Below are 23,774 nucleotides of genomic sequence, written 5' to 3'. Positions count from 1 at the left end.
CCTATCTCCATCGCCCTGCACACAGCACTGTCCCCAGAGCAGCCAGAGGCCTCAGAGGCCCCCACGATCCCACAGCATGCCATCTCCCTTCTTCAGGGCACTCACCGCACCTTCCACTAGAATCACTTCTGGATTTATTTCTCACTGTTCTAAGTAAGATTGATAACAGTAATAATACGAATGCAAACATTACTGTGCTAGGTACTGGATTAATTAGTTTATACTGAATATTCATTTCACAGACAAGGAAACTAAGGAACAAAGATGTCATCTAATATCAGGATTACACAGCTAGAAGACCGTGGGAGCTGGAACTCAAAGCCAGGTATTTCAGACCCTGTGCAGTCTTGACCTCCACAGCATACTCTGAATTGGGGACAGAGAACAGGTACTAATCTGTGAAAACTTTCTTAGCTTAAAAACACTATGCCCATGACAGATCCCACATGCACGGTTGCTGAATCCACCTAAGGGAGTAACAAGGTGAGGACGAGAGGTCCACCGTAGAAAGGGGAGTCATTCAAAGAGCGCTGATTAATAGGAAGGGGCAGGGGGTCACCCGCAGGCAAGAGAAGCAGCTGAGACCTACCCACTGTCCACAGGCAACAGAAACCCCGGTGTCTCTATGGCAACAAAAGAAAACTGGGAGACACTACCCTGTCATCTACCACGACAAAAAACTGACATGTGTACTACCACCAAAAGGAAACACAGAAGTTGAGCATTTACTCTTTTTTTTTTTTAAGATTTTACTTTTCCTTTTCTCCCCAAAGCCCCCCCCAGTACATAGTTGTATATTTTCAGTTGTGGATCCTTCTAGTTGTGGCATGTGGGACGCTGCCTCAGCATCGCTTGATGACCAGTGCCATGTCCGCGCCCAGGATCCGAACCAGTGAAACCCTGGGCCGCCAAAGCGAAAAACCACTCGGCCACGGGGCCGGCCCCTGAGCATTTATTCTTAACATTCAGTGAGACCAAGCTGGCATGCCATTTTTGAAACAAATGACGTTACAAATTATGGGCTAGTGGGGCCACCAAAACTCTAAGGAATCACCCAGGAACTGAGATTCCTCAGCAGCCTTTGAGTCCATTCCCCAGCATGGCCTAAATTTTTCTCTAAGAATCAATGGCCTCTAAGTTCTGTTCCAACTCCAAAATCGTGAGTCTCATGAAAGGAGGCCCCAAAGGGCCAATCAAGTCAATATCTGTCAGTGTTCCTCCTGCCACTGCCCCCATCAGGGGACGGAAAGCCCAGTTTCACCCAGGGCCAGCCAGCATCTACTACCTACACTAGACAGCCAGGGAGTGTGCCTCAGTGGGTAGGGTAACACGGCTGCCCTGATTAGGGCCTCAGAGGGCCCTGAGTTCTCAGGCAAGAGCTCCTTTCTCCTCTTGTCAAAGGGAGTCTCTCACGCCAGCAATGTTTTTCAGATTTACATCCAGGTACAGGGAATCCAGGCTCCAACTAGCCATCCACACGGCTTTCTCCAAGTCTGATAACATTCACACACATTCTTATTTCTGCAGCCTTTCTATTTGTATTTTTTCCACAGCCTTTTTAGTTCTGCTCTCAAATGTTCCAAAAAACAATCTTTCACTCATCTTTCCTTTGGGCCACGAGATTTCATGGCAGTCAATCTCTGGGGCACACAAATCAATCTAAGCCAGTATATATTCCCATTGGAAGAAATTTTGGAACTAATAATACCCTAGCGTTCTCCAGAGTGGCTGAGAAGTACAAAATCGGAGCCTCTTTATATGAGTAAAAACACATTCAGAACCTATCAAACCTTATTTGTATAAATTCAGTCAACTATGTAGCCTTCGCCAATACTTATAAAACAAGTCAACATTGGCCAGCTCTAAGTGACAAGCAGTAAACCGCCTCTACTCAGAGTAAACCCAGAACTCTGCCCAGTCTGTGACATGAATTTGTCCCAGTTAAGGTAAGACGCCTGCCTTTCAAGCACTGCCAAGCTTCCCTTTTACCTGCTTCTTCACCATCCAACCAAGCTAGCTGGTAACCGAATGACAGGTGATAATCATTTAGAACCTGAAATAAAGTGGGTATTGATCTGACTAGTAACTATCTTCCCTTTCCCAGTAAAGAAAAATAAAGAAGGAGAGAGAGAGGAAGGAAGAGGGTTTCTGCGGCAACTAAATCTAAGCCAAAGTCAAAAGGCGACAAAAACAAATCTCCAGTCAACCTAGATCCAGACCGCGGCAGGAAAAAACCCACTGGAAGCACCGGGGACTCCAAGGATGCTGAAGATGTTCGGCGGGAACCTAAATCAAGCCTCTGATGGAATGGGACGAGTCAGTGTTTCAAGTTTGATGGACTGACTACCCATGTCTGTGGAGCAAAAGACAACAGCACAGATCAGTCCTATCTGCCACTACGAAACAGCTCCCCTTGCATGGGAAGAGTGGCAATGCCTTTAAGACACACCAAACCCAAGAGGTAAGTCAAAGGCACCATTAAGACACATGAGAAACGAAGGTTTTCTCTCTAAGAGAGAAAAGAGACTTTTGGCAATTTCAACCAGCCAACCAGCGAACCCAAGCTCTTTCCCCTGAGGACTCTGGGGCCTCTCACCAGGAGCCAACTTCCTCACACCATGGACAATCCCCAGAAGCTCTGCCACAGGTCCCCCAGCCACAACTGCATCGCTCCTGTAACTGCTGGCTCACCCTCGAGACTGCAAGTCCGTAAGCAAGCACCTGTTTTGGGGTAAATCCCCAGTACAGTTCCTGGCAGAGTAAGGACTCAATTCACATATTTGCTGATCAAATAAATGACGATTAGAAGAATGAGATGGGGGGGATCGCTTGTCATTCTCAACATGGCCACAGGCCAAATTTCAGGATGAAGCATTAGAAGGCACTGCATGGCCTTCCTTCTCCCTTTCCTATGTCCAGACATTCACATCAGTTGCTGAAAATGTGTAGAGTGTTTTCACCAACATTCTCCCACCCCATTCACTGGATAATCTGAACCGTAAGGAGGTGTGAGAAAAGGACCTGTGCCCTTCTCTCACTGCTGCGCCTCGTCTGCCCACTCACCCATTTGGGTCAGAGTCCAGGGCACTGAGGGGGCCCCTTCACTAGCGGGCAAAGGTCACTGTGATAAAGGTGGTGCACTGAGTACGCCTCTCTCTCGCCCTCAAAGGGCAGAAATGGCAAAATGATCCAGGGCTAATTCTCTGCAAATAGGCCTTCAGGTACAAAAAAAAAGATGATGAAGCTGGCATCTAAAAACTAAACTGACAGCTGACTGACAGAATGAGGGCAAAAGATACAAAACTCAAACACCACAGCAGTCTAAGGTCATTCTGCACAGGAGCACACAGCCCTGACCCCTGAGAGTCCTGCTAAGTTTCAGCACAACATGGTAAAGTATTTTCATGAGGGAAAGGAAAAACAAGTTTCTAAATTATTTTATAAAATCGATTCATTTACCTTTTTTTTAAAGTTCAGCGTTCGAGCACCTGAAAATAAGGTACGTCCACCATCTCTCCCCACTACTAAGTAGCCTCCAAAGCAGATGCAGGTACTGCAAAGACAGCTCCCGGAGCACCCGATGGATTCCTTGACCCACGAGTTGTCCTTAAAATCTGGGGTCCAGAACAGCGGTTCCAAAACCCAGCTGCGCTTCAATATTACCTGGGGAACTTTTTAAAAACATATTCTCAATCCACCACAAATTTCCAGAGGTGGGGTCCATCGTCCACGGTCTTAAAGAGTGTCCCGAATGATGCTAATGCAGGCCAGTCCAGCATCCACACAGACACAGCAGGGTTTCTCGACCTCGGCGCTACTGAGAGTGAGGCTGGATACTTTTTTGTTGGGGGGCAGGGGAGCGGGAGCAGGGCTGTTTATGCACATTATAGGATGTTTAGCAGCATCCCTGGTCTCTACTTCTAGAAGCCAGTAGCACACGGCCCACCCCCACAGACATGACAGGCAAAAATGTCTCCAGACATTGCCAAATGTTTTTTTTGGGGGGGGGGCAAAATCGCTCTCCAATTGAGAACCACTGATCCAGAATAAATCAAAAACCAATCATGTGAGGTCCGCTTAAGAAAGGGAAGAAATTAGAAAGCTGCTTAAGGCAAAGAGGCCAAGTCCATTTGTTCAGTCCATCTCACAGGAAAGCAGCTAACACTACACAGGCCACACTGGGGCTGAGACCTTGACAGATGAGGAAGATCAAACCACAGCCTTCTGCGCTTTATACACGAAATCAACTCAAAGCTGAGTTTCAGCTGAGCAGAGAGTTAGAAGAGCTTCATTGTTACTATCATTTGCCTTCCTAAGGGTAATAAAACATTGTAAAATTTTAGACCAAGCTATACTCAGATTGCCTCTCAAATATCCAAAATATAAAACTGCAAGATGCAAGTTTATCATAGAAACAAAATATCGATTCTGACAAATAACATTTTAAGGACGAGATGTTTCATCTGTAATAAGCAGATCACCTTTGTACCAAATCGATGCAAAAACTTATCTTAAAGAAACTAAGCAAACCTCACCCTGTTCAGTTTTAATTTTATTACTATTTGCTTTCTGTCCAGCTATGGTCTGATTCCAAAATTCTCAAGAAGCTAATTGAAACGAGCAAGTTTGTTTTGTTTTGCTATACTTTACACAAAACCTAGTTTTCCAACCCAAAACAATCTTCTTCCTGTTCTTGAGTAAATCACACCAGCAAGATGCTCATCTCTCCTTAAGACTGAGTCTATCAAAATAAGACGTCCCCAGTGGAATAAAGCAAGCCAGGTCCCAAGCAAGTGACACCAAGGGAAGGGCGCCATGGTTTCGAGGACCAGGGAGAAGAGCACAGGGCAGGACTTAACACACTGCAAGTACACGTGTGACTGAGTGACAGCACTGTGTTGGATATTCCAGACTCCCCCATCAGACACACTGAAATGCAAGACCGCTTCCACAGCACGCATCCGGGACAACAGCTATTTCCCACTGAAGGATATTCCAACACACAGCAACCTTTCAAACCCCAATCACAACCCAGGAGGACACTGCGACCCTCGAGTGACCGACCTGGGGACCAATCATACTCAGGACACAGTACCCAAAAGTACAGCAGGAATAGAATCTGACTTGAGCACCTGACCGGCTTTTCTTTATTTAACCACCTCTCGAACAAAGCATTCTGAGGCCCCACTACTAATCACTCCGGGAAACGTTTCTAATTTAACGAATCTCCAACCTCTCTTCTCCTGAAAAAATTAACTTCCAGTTCATCTTCTCAGGCCCACTAACTCTTAAGCACACAGAGTTGTCTAAAGACAGTCACCGAGAGCCAAGACTTAAGCACTCATGTGACTTCCTAACAGCACCCCAACCTTTAAGAATCAAACTCAAATTAATAACAGCCACTAATCACCAAGGCTGATTCTCCGTGCCAGGCACCGTTCCCAGCCGCTTCACAGGTACCAACTCACTCCCGACAAACTTCCGAGGCAGACACTCTTCTTATTCCCATATTACAGAAGAAGCAGAGAGGTTGAGTAACTTGCCCAAGGTCACAGAGCCAGAAAGCGGGGAAGCCAAGATCCGAACCGGGGCAGTCTGACTCCAGAGGGAAGAAAGCTGAGCCCGGGCCACCACCCTTCTAGAAGGCACTCCAGCGGCTGGAAATCGGGAGTCCCCTGCCCACTTGCTGCCTACCTGCAACGTGACCTTGAGGACAAAACCCAAGGAAACCCCAACGGAGCAAGTGCCGTGAGGACGAAAGGAAACAACTCCCGGGGCCCCTCCCCTAAAAGCAAAATATAAACAAAGCTCGGGGCGACCCAGCGAGAAAACGCGGAGTCCCGGGGAGGCGACAGGAAGCGCCGAGGCTGCAACGTCAGGACGCGTCCAGGAGCTCCCCGCCCGGGAGTCCGAGCTGCGATCGGGGTCCAGGCGGGGGCACCCCCCCCACCGTCCCCGCGGAGGGGCTTCTTTAAGAGGGAGGCCCCGCCGCGCCGCAGGACCACCCCCGTTCCCGCCCGCCGGGGCGGCGCTCGTGCCGGCGCTGCCCGCGGCCCCGACGCCGGAGCTGGAGGACGGCTCGGAGGCTATTTAAATCCTCCGGGCCGGGGCCGGCGGCCCGATGACTCTGCGGCGAAGGCGCGGGAACCCACAGAACTTGTTTCCCGGAGAAGCGGGGCCAACGAGGACCTCGGCGTCTGCGGCGGCCGGCCGGCTCCGCGGGGCGCGCGCCGAGGGGAGTTCCCGGGCCGGCGGGCCGGCAGGCGGGCGGGCGCAGGGGCCCGGCGGTGAGGGGCGCGCCCCGCCCGCCCGCAAGGCGCGCAAGGCCGCGGCCGTCTCCGCGGGCGCAAAGTTCGCCGCCCGGCCCGCGTCCCGCCCCGCCGCCCGGCGCCGAGGGGCCCCCAGCGGACGCCCAGCGCGCGGCTGACAGGCGGCCACCGGAGCCCGGGCGCCGCGCCTCCCGGGCCGCCGGGCGGTGGATTTTGGGGGGGAGGGGAGGGGGCCGGGACGCTCCCTGCCCGCGCCGCCGAGGCCGGGCGGACTGGCCCCGCCGCCGCCGCCGCCCCCGCGCGCTGCGCCCCCCACGCCCCCCGCGCCGCGGCCCGCGACGCCGCCCCACCCCCACCCAGTACCTGGAGGCGCCCGCGACCCGCCGCCAGTCGCGCTCAGGCGGGAAACGCGCTCACCGACACCATCAGCGAAGCGCCCAAGATGGCGGACGTATCAAGCAGGCCTTGAGTTCCCCCCGCCCTCCCTCCGGCCGCCTCGCAGCCAATCGCGGCCCTGCCCCTGCCCCCAACTCCGCGCTGATTGGCCTCCCTCTCCCGCCCCCTGCGACCTATTGGATCGCCCAGCGACCCGGTTGCCCCCACTCCGATTGGCTCGCGGGGCCATCAGTCAAGCGCGAGGGGCGCATTCTTTTCCCAGGGACTTGACGGATCCGGAACCTCTAGGACCCGGAGTCTGGAGAAGCAAATCAGGGACCGGGGGAAACCTGGCTGAGTCCCCCCTGCGACGTAGCAACAGCAGGGCTTCCGCGTGACGGACGCTTCGGGCCACCAATCCGATAGCCAGTGCTTTTCAAAACTAAACCGAGCCAAACCAATCAGGACCGGGGAGCTGGGGCTGCCGGGGAACCAATGGGGGAGCGAGGCCGGCGGGCGGGCCGCGGGGCCCCGGGGAAACCGGTGATGACGTGAGCCACAATGTGTTCCGGCGGCGGAAGCTGGCCCGGGCCGGGGAATTAGCTCAAATGGTAGAGCGCTCGCTTAGCATGTGAGAGGTAGCGGGATCGATGCCCGCATTCTCCAATGCTGCCTTTTGTAAAGGGGATTGTTCGTTGTGGTCCCCTTACTGGGAGAAGGGAAGTGTGCCGGGCTTGGAGTCAAGGTGGAGGGGCCCGTGCCCTTTGATTATCTGGGTGCCCGCCACCCCGAGAGAGGAGAGATGCCAGGGATGTCCTTTTTGCCCTACGGAAGGATTTATACACGAGCTTCTTGCAAGATGCTCGTGGGGGCCCCCGCCACCTCCCTGCCTCCTGCGGAGGGCCGAGCCAGGACCACGTGCCCACCTTGCGCACTTACTGCTAATGAGTGACTTCGTTCCTAAATGCATGCGGAGGGCCGTCCGGAGACACGTGGAAACCGGCCAGGCAGCGAAAGCGGGCGGAGGGCTGAGCAGGGCAGGCGGGGTCAGCGCCCCGTGAGACCGAGCGGGAGCTCAAGTTGGCAGAATCCACACCCTCGAGTCATGAGCGTGCGGTGGCGGGGCTCGGGCTGATGGCTGCCGAAGAGTGGGTGCTGTTCGCTCGTGGGCACTCAGTCCGCAGCAGCCTGCAGGAGTGCGCAGGGAGCGTTGGGTCTCGGCTCTGCCCGTCTCTGGGGGACGGTCAGACACCACCTGGCCACACCAGGTAGTGCTAAGTAGGTGGTAAGTAAAACAGTGGTGGGCGCCCTTCCTGAGCAGGTGGCCTTTCAACCCACGGGGCATGGAGGACCGAGCCATGAGTTCCTGGGTCCAGGTGGCAGGGCGAGAGCCCACAGACCTCATGGTGGGGCTTTGGAGCGCTGGGAAGGCAGGTGTGGTTGGGTTGTAGTGGGAGAGGGACGTGGCAGGGAGAGGAGGTGGCAGAGGTGACTGGGTCGTGTGGGGCCTTGACGATGCCAGCATGCCCAGGAGGAACCATCAATCTCGGATGCTCAGACCTCAGGTGGGCACCGGGCCTGGAGTCACAATGGGGGTCCGTGCCAGGAGGTTGGCCGTCTCTCCCAGCCTTTAGGCAGCAGACTCTGGTGGTGCTGGCTGGGTCAGGGATGGCTGCTCCAGCTCAAGGAGGGCAGGGCATGGTTAGTGGGGGGGCTTCCCCAGGCTGCCCCCTGGGAAAAGTGACAGAGCTTGGCCACTGGAGGTAGAGAAGGCAGGACAGCAGTGCGGGCCACCGGGCTGCAGTCCCCACGCTCAGTCTCTTTCTGCACCCCCGTCCCTGCCTTTTGCATTGGCCCCAGCTGACCTGAGTTCCCCCTACCTCACTGACTCAGATTCTCTGAGCCCCCATGCCATCCGGGGGAGCCCAGCATGAGCTGGGGCAATGCCAGGTCCTGGGGAACTGGGTCTCTGGGGCAAATATGCCCCTTCCCCAGTTCACCCCCGCAGCAGAGCCTGTGGCTGGAGGCAAACTCTCTAGAAAGAGGTCATTGCTGGTGGCTCCAGAACAGTATTATCATCCCCATTTTACAGATTGGTTAACTGAGGCCCAGAAAGCATTCAGACACCAGGTGCGGCCCATTCTTGGCTGAATGACCCTGGCTAGGTAATCTAACATCTCTGACTCTCCAGTCCTTGTCTGCAGAGGACTGGTGATGATACGGTAGCTGTGTCCATGCCCTGAAGGGTGCTGGGCCTCTAGGAAGGCAGCCACTAAGGGCAGACGTTGCTTGCATTGATCCTGCTGCTCAGAGAGGCTAGAGGCCTTGCCCACGGCCACACAGCTAGTAAAGAACGCAGTCAAGATTGAAACCAGTTCAGAAGGTGTGCTTTGCTAAGCTGGGTGGGGTGGGAGCAGGCATGCCTGGCAGAGGGAGCTGCAGAGGCATGCATGCTGGGGGGGCAGGGGGACAGCACATCTGTTGGAATAGCACAGGGGCAGGCCCCAGAGGCTGGACCTCTAGAGCCCAGGAAAGGGTGCAGGGACCCCGCAACAGGGTCGTGCCTGAGAGGGAGGCTGGGCATGGGCAGCCAGGGGCAACCAGGGCTGGGAGCTGCCCTCCTGGGAGCCAGGCCAGGCCCAGCCACCCACCAATCCCTTTACTCTTTCATCATCAAAGGACTTGCCAGTACCTGCTTCACCCCAGACTCTGAGGTGGGTCAGAGAGCCATGGGCGCTATAATTAAACAAAACAATGCAGAACCTCACCCAGTGTAAGTGGGCCCCAAAAGTCTCCAATTAACGATGAGCTCCTAACCTAACCAGAAGTGTTGAAGTCAGGTAGGACTTCCTGGAGGAGGAGGCATCTGAGCCCAGCCCATCTCCTGAGGGCGGTGGGGAGCCATTAACAGGATTTCAGCAGGAGAGTGACTTTGAAGCTTTGCACTGGCTTCACCATTCCTGAAACTTCTAGATGTCACAGACCACCACTTTCTCCCTTTTCCCCCCCAATCCTTTTGTGGTTTAATTTTTAATGTTCAAATTTTTAGTCCATCTAGACTTGAAAAAAAACACCATTTCTATGACTATTTTCAGACATACTCAAAAGTGGAGAGAACAGTATGCCCGTTACCCATCACCTGCCTATTACTCCTTAACTTTTGGGAACAGACGCAGCTGCCAAACTTTAATTCTTTCACGTAATGATTAAAAAAAAAAAATACTGCTTACTATTATTGTGATTTCCTAAAAGAAAGGACATTTTAACACACACACCCCCAGATAGAAAAAGGCTTTAAGGTGAATAAGCTCAACTCGGGGAGACGGTTGTCTGTCCTTTTGTTGTGTCACCAGGGCTCAGTCCTGATCCGAGGGCCGGAGTGGGGCTGCCCTGGCAGAGGACATGCTTCAGAAGGGCCCGGGCTGATGCTGGGTCATCGCTGCGGCGGGTGGAGATGTGTGGAGGCTGGAGAGAAGGGGCCAGGTAGGGCATCCCTCGTGGGAGATGGAGGTGGGCCCATGGGACCTTTAACTCTCATTTCTCTTCCTTGTTGTCACTGCATCCAGATCAATCTGGGTTAGGGAGGAGGTGAGTATTTCCCTTCCCGACAAAGGGCTATTGACAATCCAGGTGGTGGTAGAAAGAGGAGCTGCTGGGACTGCTAACTATTGGGGCTGCCATCCAGTTTACGGGGACAGAAAGGAGGAGGGGGCATTTGGGGGGAGAGAAGGAGGTGGAGGCATGGGAATCTAGGGGAAGACCTCGAGAGAGGCAGCCAGCAAGGGGGCTCCTTGGTAGAACCCCAGCCCCGCGATCTGAGGGTGAGGTCCAACAGGGGGGTCCCAATTCTGTGAAGAGCCAGCTGACTGGCTCTCAAGAAGGGACCATGCAGGGGCCATGTGGGATCCAAGCCCACCCGACCCGCCTTTCTAACCACCCGGGTTTCTCCAGGACAGGACCTTCCACAGTGCCGCGTCCCGGTTCCCCAGCATCCTGCCTGGCAGCGGACGGGCCGAGATCTGGCCACGTGGATTTTGTTCAGCCGCCCAGGGAGCTCTGGACCCAAGGCAGGGCGGAGCTCCCTCAGCCGTCCTGGAGTGAGGAGGGCAGAGCCGAGCGGATGGCGCTCTGATGGGGTTGGTGAGGCGGGAGACCCCCACAGGGCTCAGTCGAGGGGTAACGGAGACTTGGGGAAGAGGGGGTGTCACCGCAGAGGTGAGAGTGTTTGCAGGGAAGGTGGAAGCCCTTTGGGCCACACTGAGGAGCACTCAGTAGCCCGTTAGTAATATTTATTGGGTAAAAGAATGAAAAAAACTCTGGCTTTACTTCTTTTTCCCCCGAGCCTTGGTTCCCTCAGCTACAAGTTATGGGCACCCTCTACCCAGCTGAGCTGTAGTGAAGTTTAAATGAGATCGACCGAGTTAACTTCACCCCCTCATTTAAGACACAGCTCAGGCCTCACCTCCTCCAGGAAGCCCTCCCTGCTCTCCCATTTGAGGATGATACCCTCTAGGGGGCCCCAGGGTATCTCAACACTGTGCTATCCCCCACAGCTTTGGAAACTGCCTCCATCACTGGATTTGGAGCACCTTCGAGGGAGGGGCCACATCTGACTAAGATCTGGGTCCCCTGGCATGGGACTTCAGTGTGGGGCTCTCTGCACACAGTGGGTGCTTACTGAAGGTGGACAGATTTACTTGGCACGTAGTAAGAGGCCAGCAGGTTGGCCCCGGTTCCCGCTAGCGGACTGCATGGCTGAAAAGGGGCCAGCAGTGGCCTCTGGCCACCAGATGGCACCCCTAGCCATCCTCTATTGGGGGGCACACCTGGGAGGCTGGCAGAGCAGGGCAGAGCTGGGGGGGTCAGCAGTCCAGGCCACCCTTTCCCGGTCCCTTGCATCATCCCTGGCAGGCCCTAGCGGACCGGATAGCTGGGTGGCTGGGCAGGAGAATGGAGCAGGGGTGCTCCCAGGGGCCCCCCACCATGCATGGCTGGAAGGAAGTGCAGGAGAGTTGAGGGTCTCCTGGGGGGCCCCCACAATGCAGCTCCCGCTTCAAGTCAGCCGAGCCCCCCAGTCTGCCGGGCGTTAATTAGCACCTCAGGGCACGTGGCCCACCTGGAAGGACAAGAACCCTGAGTGCTTGGAGGCCTGAGCCCCCACAGGTGGCTCTGCGTGGCAGGGGACCCTGCCTTGGGCCTCGGAGCTCTGAGTGCACCCTCTAACCCTGCCCGTCCTTAGCGGTGGGACCTTGGGCAAGTATGTCCCTCTCTGAGCTTTAATGGGTCACAGCTTCCATTTACAAAGGACCTGTACTTGCCAGGCACCCACTGGGTGAGGCGTCTTCACAGGCATCACCTCGCAGAAGCATTCCAACGATCCTGGGGGACGGCACCCTCCCTTAACAGACGGGGCCAGCTGGACAAAGTGGGTCAGAGGGGAAGCTGGCCTTCCCAGGCAGAGCCGATCCCTCCTGTCTGCACAGGGAGGTCCCCACGGGGGGCACAGGTAGCCCTGGGTCAGCACTCAGGACTGGGCTTCGGTGCCCACTGTTACGTTGCACCCGTAGCAGGTCGCCTCGTCTCCAGTGTCCGCACTTGGTCCCCACAGCAGCACCACCAGCTGATCTGTCTCCATCTGTTGCCGATGATGACCCATGACCTTGGAGAACTCCCAGGTAGTTGGGGGGCAGGAGAGGCGCCTCCCCTAAGGTCTGTACCAGGGAACCAGGTCCAGCAGGCTTGTGCCTTGACGTCCCCAGCTACGTCCCCTGGCCGAGTAGTCTTGGAGCCCTAATGGCCACCACCATCCCCGTCCCACCTCCTCCCACCTGGGCTGCAGGATCCCAGGGTGTTCTGGAGCTCCCCCACCCTGGAGAAGGTCCAGCAGCTGGTTGACTCCCCTCCCTTGCTGTTGCCACCCTCGCACTTCCAGGCCCTGGGGGCGGGTCAAGGGCTCAATGTCAGGGTCCCGCTGGGAGGCCCTTGTTGCAGCTCTGTGTGTTGATTCTCAGGGGGACCGTGCACCCAGCACTACACACGGTGGTGTTTCTCGGACCTCCCTCCGACATCCAGACTGGGTTCAGCCCTTCCCAGCTGTTGTGTTTCCTCCCTCCTCTCCAGATGTGGCCGTTCCCTCCCGCCTTTGGGGGCAGCGGGAGAACAGCCGACACACCATTACGTGCTGACCTCTCCGTCTCCTTCCACAGACTGGGGACCCTTAGGGACAGGGGCCAGGCCTTATCCATCAGTCTCCTCCAGAACCACCCGGGTGGGCACCCAGCAGGCCCTAGGCAGTGCATCCACTGGGGTCAACACAGATGGCAGGGCCAGGAGAGCACCTGGCCCCAGCACCGTCTCATGGCCGCAGCAGCCCTGGGCCAGCACACAGGTCAGCCGCAGGTACCGGCTGGCCAGGTGTATCATCTGCAGAGCCAGCACAAACGAAAACGCAGGGCCCCTTTCGCAGAAACCACAGGATTTCAGGATGGCAAGAGCAGAGCCCGAAATCACGGCGGGCCCTTCTTGAGCACACCATCAGGCACCCATGCAGCTGGCCCGCCTGCCAGCCTCTGTCCAGAGGTCTCAGTCCTGCCCCGTGGCAGCCTGGCGGGGGGAGACCCCGCGCCCAGGAGAACGAGCGCACGGCTCCCATGGCCAGCCAGGACTCAGCCAGAGGTGCTGTTCAGCCCGTGGGGACACTCAACTCAGACGCACACATGACACAAAAGGATGGCAGTGATGTTTAAAAAAAATTAAGTTTATAAATATTTTCTCCACTGTACAAAGTTTTCTCAGCCCTGCCCACCCCCCCATCACTGTTCACATTTCTCGTGTTTTTAAAACCCCAACTATATTTATTTTTTAAATCATAAAATATATTTTTTTCTTTGTTCATATTTAAAACTATTTACAGGGGCGCAGAGAGGCCGGGGGCCCGGCCGAGGTCAGGATGAGTCCGTGCAGGGGGACGGCGGGGGCGGGAAGAGATGGAAGTAACTCCTCTCGGTGGCGGGCGAGGGCGGGCAGCTGTCCTCTGCCGACAGGTACTGGCTGTGGGGCGTGGGCGGGGGCGGGTAGGGGTCTGAGTCCGAGTTCAAATCCAGGTAGTACTTGCTGGCCTTCCAGCGGCTGGCGCTGTAGTCGCTGTCGCACACGTCCGTGCTGCAGGGCGTCGTGGGGGGTGCCACACCTCGGATGATGTAGGGCCTGACGGGGACGACCAAAGGGGGGTGTGACCTTGACTCGGGGAGGCTCTCATGCACTTCTGCCCGAGGGGGACAGGGGCCCCCAGCTGTGTGGTGTCTGAGCCTCAACATCCCCTCCCTCAAGGGGGCATGCCTGCACCTACCCTGCAGGGCTGTGGAGCCCTGGACCAGGCAAGGACGGCAGCCCAGGCCAAGGTCCTTTATGGACAACAAGGCCTCCAGAGCCTGCCTGGTTGACTTTGGGAAACTTACTTCACCTCTCTGAGCCTCAGTTTCTCATGGATAAACCGGGGAGGGTGAAACAGTCCCCACTTTAAAAGGGGCCTGTGAGGATTAAATGAGATTCTGCATGGAAAGTGCAAGAAGCAGTGCCTGACACCAGAAAGTGCTTGACAACGCTTCCCCATTATATCATTACTATCAATACTGGAGACCAGTTGGCCTGGAGTGGTCCCATCTTCAGGGAAAGCAACTTCACCCTGGAGATGTCTCCTGACCACCCCCTATGAAGATGTCACCCCCTCAAACACTTCCTGCACCCTGGAATGTGTGTTGGGCTGCCCCGTGATCTGAGCGGTGGGGGGCGGCATCATGGGGTGTTTAATTAAGAGCCACGGCGTGTGGGAAAGGGTAGCCAGTCCCCGAGGCCAGCAGGAGGGTCAGCCTCAGGGGACCCCGGGGGCAGGAAAGGACCACGACAGACAGTGGGGAAGGAAGAGGTAACAGAGGTGAGACCGAAGTCAGGACAGAACCAGTACAGCAGGGGCTAGACTGGGAGGCCTGGCCTGGCTGGTGTAGATGTGACAGCCCTGGGGACAGAGGCCGACGGACCGTGATGCTGAGGCACTGGGGAGCCACTGCAGGTCCCTGAACAGGGCACGGCCCCAGTAGAGGGCTGCCTCTCCCAGGGCCGCACAGCTCCCTGCTCCCCTGCCGGGCACCGGAGTTCCCAAAACAGCCACCAGGTGGCAGGCGTTGCCGCTCAGAGGCAGCGCTGCTCCAGGGGACCCTGAGCACCAAGGACAAGGGCTGGTCCACTCCCAAGCTTCTGCCTCCACCTGGGCTGTCCAGGGACAAGCCAAAGCCCTCATCTCTACACTAGGGCCAAGCCTGGCTGGGGCCCACCCCCTACCCGCCCTTCAGGTAGCTCCCTTGGGGGGTGAGGGGTCCCGTGCACCTGCGGGGTGGACCCTACCGGCTGAGAGGCTGGGTGGCAGCCAGCAGGCTCACTTCACCCCCCGAGGCTCCGCCCCAGCCCCTGGACGCAGGCCAGCACAACCAGATCCTGTTTCTGCTCAGTGTTCTTAAGTGTCCCCTCCCCACCCAGGGAGGCGGGGCGTGCGACTCCGGTATAGACAGGGTCGGGTAGGTGGGTAGGGGCCTAGGGGCCTTCGGGTTTCCCAGGCTCAAGCAGGCCTTGGAGCGTGGCATGTAGGGGGAAACGATCAGCCATCAAGGGCCCGCCGGGGCCAGGCGCCACGCTAGCACTCATGGGGACGGAGGCAGTGAGAGGGAGCATCACTGCCAGGGTCCCACAGCTGGACTCATGCACAGTCGGGCCCCAGAGCCCGAGTCCTTGGTACCTGTGCATTTGCCTCCCCGGACGGTGGACAGCCAGCCTGTAGGTCCCCAAGGCCCTCCTGGGGGTGGGACCTGGCCATGCCACAGTGGGAACCCTCCCTGGTGGCATCATTCAAGGCCACATCTGCCCGGGCACGTCCTGGCTTACAAAATACCCTGAGAGCTACTAGAAGAGCCCACTGGGAACGTGCGACTCAACTCACAGGCCCAGGTCGCTCACGGGGGCAGGCAGCCCTCCGTGGTCCAGGAGAGCCAGGGGACACAGGGCTGGGCCCGCTGCCCGCACCCGGGACCCTCCCCGGGTTCCCTCACCTAGGAAATGGGGACAGGCCCCTCCTATGCCCCAGGAGGGCTGCAGGGACTCCGTACCTGTAGGGTCTTGCGGTGGCGGGAATGTTTGAAGAGTAGAACATGTCCACGTTGTACAAAGAGGGGTCCGTGGCAGGGGACGGCGGCGGGTTCAGGATCTAAAGAAGAGTGAGCGAGGTTAGGGTCCCCTGATGGGACTTCCTCACAGAGCAGGGCCATCTGGACCGGCCACTCGGCTGAGCGGCCCCGCCTGCCCGGATGCCTGTTCCTCGGAGGGGAAGCAGCAGCCGTCCTGCCCAAAGGTCATCGTGGGGACAGCAGAGACAGCGCCGCCCCGCTGACCACAGTGACCCCAGGCCCGCGCCCACACGCCCTGCCCGCAGGGCAGAGAAGGGACTTGGGAGTGGCTTGTGACTCCACCTACACAGCCCCGGTGTGCTGTCCCGCTCGCCAGGCAGAGCCCCACGTGTCCATCTGCACCAGGGAGCCCTCACTGGGTCCTCCAAGACTCTGTCGCCAACTCCCGGTCTGGACTCTTACTTCCCCATCTCCCTCCACGTGGTGCAGAGTGTAATTCCTATAACACAGAGTACCCCCTTCTCCATGCGGGATCCGTCCCAAGGCCCCCAGGGGAAGCCTGAAACTACAGATAGTACAGAACTCTATATACACTATGCTTTTTCCTACACATACATACCTAAGATAAGGCTTAATTTACGAGTTAGGCACAGTAAGAGGTTAGCAACAATCACCGATAATAAAACAGAACAATTAGACAATATACTGTGATGAAAGTTACCGTAGATCTTAGCAACCTCAGCATACGATTTTTTTCTTCCCTTCCTAAGTTGAGAACTTTCACCTTTTCACTGAAAGGAAACACTTCATGGCTTCTCTTTGGCATATCCGGATTGCCAGCATCACCACGCTCGGGCTTTGGGGCAGTTATTAAGTGAAATAAGGGTGATTTGAACACAAGCACCACGATACCGCGACAGTCAGCTGATAAGCGAGACGGCTGTTAAGTGACTGACGGGGTGGTGTACTCTGCGTGGATCCGCTGGACAAAGGGATGAGTCAGGTCCTGGGTGGGATGGAGCAGGACAGTGTGACATTTCATCACGCGACCCAGACCGGGCTGAGCAGCAGAACAAACCTCAGGGTGCGTGCGGGAGAGGGAAGGTAGGGGTGGTCGGCCCGAAAAAATGGGCCAGCCGGCAGTTACCACTCAATTCTTTAGTCTCCTCATTTGCAAAATGGGATGGCGACAGCGCCTCCTCCCGGAGTCGGGTTCATGTAGCACAGGGAGAGCCTCCGCATCAGCTGGGAGCAGCGAAGGGCTCAGGAAAGGCCAGCTTTGACTTATTGTTAGGAGCAGAAGGCAAGGCTCACAGAGGAGCTACCAGTACCTTCAGACGCCAGTTTGTGTTTTAAAAAGTACACATGAAACTACTCCATATGACGCCATAATGATGGGTATGGCATAGTACATTTGTCCAAGCACCGAGAGTGAGCCCCAGTGTAGACCGTGGACTCTGGGTGACTCTGATATCTCATGAAGGTTCATGGACTGTAACGAATGCACCACGCTGGCACGGGATGTCGATGATGGGGAGGCCGTGTGCGTGTGGGGACAGGGAAGACACGGGAAATCTCTACCTGCCTCTTGATTTTGCCGTGAACCTAAAACTGCTCTAAAAAAATGGTCTTAAAGAAAAGTACCTATGCGAAACTGGTGAAATCTGAATAAGGCCAGAGAACAGCCTGTCGCTGTCCTGATAGTGACACTGCAACACGGCTGCGGACTGCACGTTGGTCTCTTCCAGGCTTCCTATGCTGAATGAATCCCCATGGGATGGTGTTAGGAGGCGGGGCCTTCGGGGGTGGAGCCCCCATGAATGGCACCAGTGCCCTTATAACAAGAGACCCCAGAGGGTCCCCTCACCCTGCTGCCACGTGAGGATAAGACAGCTGTCTATGAAGCAGGAACCGGGTCCTACCTGACACCAGATCGGCCAGCGCCTTGATCTGGGACTTCTCAGCCTCCAAAACGGTGAAAAGGAGTTTGCGGGTGAAGCCGCCCACCCTGCCTATGATATTTCTGTTAGGGCACAAACGGACTAAGACAACTACAGTCATGTGACACGTCACCACTAGGAAGAACCAGTGGAGGGTAGATGCGATCCCTCTGTATTATTTCTTACAACTGCTGGAGAATCTATTATCTCAAACAAAAGGTAAAGAAATGGTTCTCTTTGCTGGGAAAATAAAGTCCATACTCTCGTCTACTTGCTTATGCACGGATCGTCCCTGGGAGAAGCAGCAGCTCGCCACGGGACCTGCCACCAGGGGCTTCCTGCTCAGGGTGGGGGGCCGTCTTTTCACCGCACATTCTAGCGTTCCTGTCGAATTTTGTACCATGAGCGTATCCTACTGACGCAAAATCACGTAGTTAACTTAAAAATAGCTGGCTCCATGCGAGGTTTCTTTTCGAGGTGATGCAAATGTTCTAAAATTAACCATGGTGATGGTTGCACATATCTGTGACTATACTAAAACCCACCACATTGCACGGTCTAAGTGGGTGAACTGTATGGTGTGTGAATTACATAACAAAGAGCCGGCTGGTCAGTGTCATCTCCTGCTGCCTGATAAGATCGCCTCAGCTCCCAGCAGAGCCTGGGGACGGAGAAGCCAGCTTCCTGGGCCTCCTGGGGTCTGCGTGGGGGGCGAAGGGGCTGTCCTGGGGTAGGCTCAGCTTCCACGGGTTCCTGGTGATTCCAGCTGGTTACGGAGAGCACGTGAGTGGAGAGACTGTGGCAGTGGCAGGGAGGGCGAGAGGAATGGTGGCGAATATTCTGAGCTCTAGGCTCTGGCTCTTTGCTTCCTCTGCCGCTAAACACAGTCGGGCCCTGGGAGCCTCAGTTCCCACCTGAGAATGGGAGATGACAACCTCTGGTGCCCCCTGCCTCCCAGGGCCTGCCAGGGTCAGGTACGATAAGGAGCGGCAGCACCCCAGACACGAGGGACATCCAGAAAGGCAGGAAGGCCCAGCCTGGGGTGCAGGGGGAGCTTGCTGGAGACCCCAGAGGAAGCTCAAAGGGCTGTCCTCACCCTAGAAGGGCGTATCATCACAGGACATTAGCTTTCAAATAATTAAAAACCACAGAACCACGTAAAGTCAGACCCACGTTTGCATACACACAGGCTCCCGTCCATGCATTGGGCTCACCCCGGTGCCCCCCAGGGCTGTGCTCTCGCAACAGGGGTCTCCCCGGCCAGCCTCGGGGGGACCTATAGAGGGGCTTCGACACTGAGGCCCAGCCCCTCACTCCACCCGGGCTGCCGGGACCTCCAGAGAGCATTTCAGCCACCAAAGTCACCCCGTGAGTGCCTTTTGGAAACCATCTTGCTATTTTCAGGGACCCAGCAAGGCCTGCCAGGGCGGGAAGTGGGTGCCCCTGGCGGGGACACTGGGGGGAAGCCCACACGGGGGCACTGAGCACCTGGTCCAGACCAGGCCCTGCAGAGGCAGCCTTGGGCACCTGCGTGGGACAGAGACTGCCACCCAGACCCCAAGATGCCCGACAGCAGCCCCAGGCCATGAGATTGTGGCCAAGACTTCCGCTCCTCAGGAAGGAGCACCTTTTTCTAAATAGAAAACGACGTCATTAAAGAGAAAAACCACAGGGAGGGGCTGGAGAGGGAGGAAAGCGAACACTCCCCCATTCTCCGAAGTGGAGGGGCAGCCATTAGTTCTAGAAATCCTGAGGTCACAAGAAGGGTCCCCCGGTCAGTTGCTGGTGGTGGGGGGCCCCCCGGCCGGCCAGACCTCCTCCTGTGCCCACTCACCGGTGGGTACAGCGTGGCCTTGGTGCTGGACGAGCTGCTGGACGAGGCCCCAGTGACGTGGTTCCGATCGTAGAGGGGCACCCCGCCCCGGCCCCCCATGAGGCTCACCGAGCCCATCATGGACTTGCCACAGGAGATGCCTGCAGGGGAGGGGACAAGGCGGGTCAGGGCCGGGCACACCCAGACATGGCAGGCCCTCCTCAGCTCCTGCTGCCCAGGAGACCCCAGTTCAGGTAAAGTCCTGTCCGAGGTGTGTCCCCATGCAGCTGTCCCCCAGGGATAACTCAGGACACACCCCATAAGAATATCAAAGGTCAAGTTCAAAGAGTTGTCCCCACACCTCCAAGGCCAAAGGATGAGTCTTGGCCATGTAGGTCTCTGTGTTGAGAAGGATTCTGATGCCAAGCACAGGTTCAGAAGAGCCATGATCGATTAGTGATGTCTTGCATGTGCACAATATAGGGCGTGGTAGCCGCATCCCCAATCCACTCCCTCCACATCCTGCCCAGACTATTCTCCTACCGCTGCTCAGGCCCCTGCTCACCTGGGCTCCTCACCTGTGACCTTACCTGTGAAGGAACCATGCTGAGAGCCGCCCGGGGCTATGAAGTTGAGGGGCACGTGAGGGGTCCCGCTGACATACTCATGAGGGAAGGGCCCGGTGGCCCCTGCGTAGCGCTGACACACCACACGCTGGCAGACAAAGTAGACGCCACCCATGACAAAGAGGGAGAGGATAATGCCAATGACTGGCCCGATGGCGCTGCTATGGGCGGGGGTGTCATCCGAGGGGGGCTTGGTGATCTCTGCCGGAGGACAGACAGGAAGAGATGTCCGTCAGCCACAAAGGAGCGGCCCTCCTGTGGGGTCAGAGACCGTGCATCCCAGAACGGCTGGTTCTGGCCTTGTCGGCGCCCACCGACGGAGGGTGGGAAGCAGGGAGACGCTGGGGCTGGGGCAGCATCACCCACCCGCTGCCCCTCGGCCTGCCTGGAGTGCCCCCCCGACCTCCTCCATGTGCTCCTCCACCATCACCTCCACCTCCTCCTCCTCCTCCTCCTTCACCTCCTCCTCCACTTCCTTCCCCTCCTCCTCTGCCTGGCTAAGCTCTACCTACTTCCCGATGGCCCCTCAGTGGCGACCCCTCCACCGCAGCCTCATATCCATCCCCCTCTGTCTGGGGCCTTCTCAGCGGAAGCAAGTGCACTGATGCTCCCATGTGTCATGTCCCTGATAGAGCTGGGTCAGGAGGCCCCTGGAGCCGGTTACGAGGAGCTGACCACCAAGCCACAGGGGTGGGGCAGCAGGCGGGGGCCCGTGTGGAGGGGCTAGGCTGACGGGGACACTAGGGCCCGGGGCCTTCTCCAGCAGGCTTCGCTGAGCCCCACACACCTGCCTGCCACAGAGGCCAGGAATCCCGAAAGGCCCAAAGTCGGGGCATTATGAGGGGCGGAGGGTGACAGGGCCTGGACTTGGGGGCTCGACCAAACCTGCAAAGCCAGGAGCCAGCTCAGGGCTGCAAGGGTGCAGCCAGGGTCCTTCTGGGCACCCTGTGTGTGGGGCTGCCAGGTGGGGGTGCTCCTCGGGCTTGTGCCACCATCAAGGCCACCTGGGGTGCGTGTAGGCTCTAGCCTGAACTTTGACAAAAGGACATTCACTTTGCCATCAGGTTGGCCCCAGGACTCTGAGGGCAACCCACTGCATGCCCTCCTGCCGGCCACAAACCCAAACAGAGGAAAGCTGCTGGCTCCGGCGACAAGGAGAAATATCTCCTCGACTACTGGGGCCACAGTCATGCTGGAGGCTGGAGACAGACACTGTCGGATTGGACACTGGCCCAGCAGAGGAGCGGGGTTCAGACCCCCAGGGTCCCAGTTGCTGCCCTCTGGCCCCAGGCCACTCTCTGGAGTTGGTACCTGAGGTGCCTGTCCTGGGTTGGCATGAAGGTACAAAAGCGCCCAGCGAGTACCCTTGGAGACCCCTCCTCCTTCCCCACTCAGGAGACTTCTCCCTCCTGCAGTCAGAGCCCTTAGCCCGGGTCCCCCTGCAGTAAAGGAGTAGCGTATCTCCACACCTGGACACATTCCCACTTCCTGTCTGGGACTCCAGCTCCCTTCTGGTCTGAATCAAAGACAGCCTTTCAAGAGGCACCACCTCCAGGAAGCCCTCCCTAACTACCCCAGCCCCACATCCTCTGGTCCCTGTATTCCTGACTGTCCAGGCCGTGTCACTCAAGGGGCATGCAGCACGTGTGTGTGTGTGCACGTACACAGGCGCCTCATCAGCCAGATGGAAGGCTGCCAGGGACGCCCCACCCTCACCCCATCAGGGGCCATCTTGCTGCTGAGTGAGGTCTCTGGGCAGATGTGTGACGCTTCATTCCAGCCTGCCCTAGCACAGTCAGGCCCCCACCTATGCCCTCTCCCTATGTTTAGCTCTGTCCCAGCCGGAATGCCACATGACTCAGGCTCCCTCTCCCCCTCCGAGCTCAGCCCCACAGCTGCCTCCACCTCCAGGAAGGCTTCCCTGCCTCCCCCCAAGGCCGGGTACTCCCACCCTCCCAGCCTCCTCAGTCCCGGAACATGGACCCCAGCCACTTCTTCCCTCTCGACCCCACACTCCAGAGGCAGAGCCCAGCCCGGGCGACCTCCAGCGTGGGTGGAAGCCAGCTCACCGCACATGAGCTCGTCGGAGCCGTCCATGCAGTCGGGGAAGGAATCGCACTGCTGTTTGATGAGGACGCACTGGCCACTGGCGCAGCGGAACTGGTTGGGCAGGCAGATGGCTGCAAGGAGGGGCCCTGCGTTCAGAGAGGCTGGAGGGCGTGATGCGGCCAGGGGGACTCAGCAGGTGGCCCCCAACCAGGGTTCCCCGCCCCGATACCCCAGACCCAGCAACCAAGGTCTGAGTTCCAATGCAGACTGGACAAATGGGACCCCTGCGATGAGGGGTCAAAGCAAATCCAGCTTCCCCCTCCCCTGGAGGACCCCTGTCCCAAGGCCAAATGGTGCTGGGGTGGGGCTGGCAGGGCAGAGACCCCAACAGCCCGGGGAGCTATTCCTCGGGCCCCTGCTGCAGGTGAGGCCCACACATGGCCAGGACTAAGGAAGCCCTGCGTCCAGGCCCTCCCAGGTTACGCGGCAGGTGAGAGCCAGCCAGGGGAACACCTACGGGAGTGACCCACGCAGCTCACGGACTTCCGGAGTAGGAGGCAGACAAAGGCCGAGTACCGAGCACAGCTGCGGCCTCCCCTCCTCTTCCTAGACGCTTGGCCGGAAGGAGTTACAGCCCCACGAGGAAGGCAGCTGCCCGGGGGGCTCAGCCATCGCCCGCCCCTAATACTTGCTATCCAAGCTTCCCACCTGCCCTGTCCTGGGTGTCCCGCTCTGGGAACTGGAGACAAGGGGACCCTGTCCTGGCAACAGGTAGGAAGACGTGCTGGTAACCAGCAGGGGGGGAACCCCTGGACAGAGGGTGGAGGCCAGAGCTGCCCCAGGGCCTGCTATGGGGTTGGGGGTGGCGGGGGCTGCCTTTTCATCAGGAGAAACATTTAGGAAGGAGGGGAGGGAGTGGATGGTCCCTAATCAGGCTCCTGCCATCCTGTGAGGATGTGCCCCAAACACTGCGCTGGGGCGGGGGTATATGGCAGGGCTCAGCAAATTGCTCTGTAAAGAGCCAGACAGGGGCCGGCCCGGTGGTGCAGCGGTTAAGTGCGCATGTTCCACTGCGGCAGCCCGGAGTTCACCAGTTCAGATCCCGGGTGCGGACATGGCACCACTTGGCAAGCCATGCTGTGGCAGGCGTCCCACATACAAAGTAGAGGAAGATGGGCACGGATGTTAGCTCAGGGCCAGTCTTCCTCAGCAAAAAGAGGAGGATTGGCAGCAGTTAGCTCAGGGCTAATCTTCCTCCAAAAAAAAAAAAAAAAAAAAAGAGCCAGACAGTAAGTACCTAGACTTTAAGGGCCACAGGTCTCTGTCGTCACTACTCAACTCTCCTGCTTTAGCGCAAGACCAGCCACAGACAATGTGTAAATGAACAAGCCTAGCTGAGCCCCAGGAAAACGTTAATTACCAAAACCAGTGGCAGTCTGGATTTGGCCCTCAGGCCGCAGTTTGCCAAGACCTGAGCTACACCCTCCAAGTTCTCAAACGGTCTGCGAGCTGGAAAGACTTAACTGCGG

General features: G+C 57.3%; 2 protein-coding genes across 34 annotated transcripts in view; both read right to left on the bottom strand.

Moving 5' to 3' along the window:
* The window catches only part of PPP6R3 (protein phosphatase 6 regulatory subunit 3), a 146,562-nt gene extending 139,762 nt beyond the window's left edge, over positions 1-6,800 (bottom strand). For 12 of the 28 annotated variants that reach the window (XM_070488300.1, XM_014861615.3, XM_070488302.1 and 9 more), the window contains exon 1: positions 6,633-6,800. The gene's annotated coding sequence lies outside the window, so the exon portion shown is untranslated. The remainder of the gene's footprint in view (positions 1-6,632) is intronic. The other 16 variants (XM_070488322.1, XM_070488311.1, XM_070488312.1 and 13 more) reach the window with 7 other exon arrangements.
* Positions 6,801-13,497: 6,697 nt separating this feature from the next.
* LRP5 (LDL receptor related protein 5) overlaps positions 13,498-23,774 on the bottom strand; it is a 103,292-nt gene continuing 93,015 nt past the window's right edge. For 3 of the 6 annotated variants that reach the window (XM_044762572.2, XM_070488295.1, XM_044762574.2), the window contains 5 exons: positions 22,266-22,406; positions 20,161-20,397; positions 19,592-19,731; positions 15,800-15,897; positions 13,498-13,850 (listed from right to left, as the gene is read on the bottom strand). In XM_044762572.2, coding sequence (XP_044618507.1) covers positions 13,589-13,850; positions 15,800-15,897; positions 19,592-19,731; positions 20,161-20,397; positions 22,266-22,406 — 878 coding nt within the window. In that variant the 3' untranslated portion in view covers positions 13,498-13,588. The remainder of the gene's footprint in view (positions 13,851-15,799; positions 15,898-19,591; positions 19,732-20,160; positions 20,398-22,265; positions 22,407-23,774) is intronic. The other 3 variants (XM_044762573.2, XM_070488296.1, XM_070488294.1) reach the window with 2 other exon arrangements.

The sequence above is a fragment of the Equus asinus genome, chromosome 17, assembly GCF_041296235.1.
Source record: "Equus asinus isolate D_3611 breed Donkey chromosome 17, EquAss-T2T_v2, whole genome shotgun sequence".
Classification (NCBI taxonomy): domain Eukaryota; kingdom Metazoa; phylum Chordata; class Mammalia; order Perissodactyla; family Equidae; genus Equus; species Equus asinus.
This window is presented reverse-complemented; position numbering and strand designations above follow the sequence as displayed.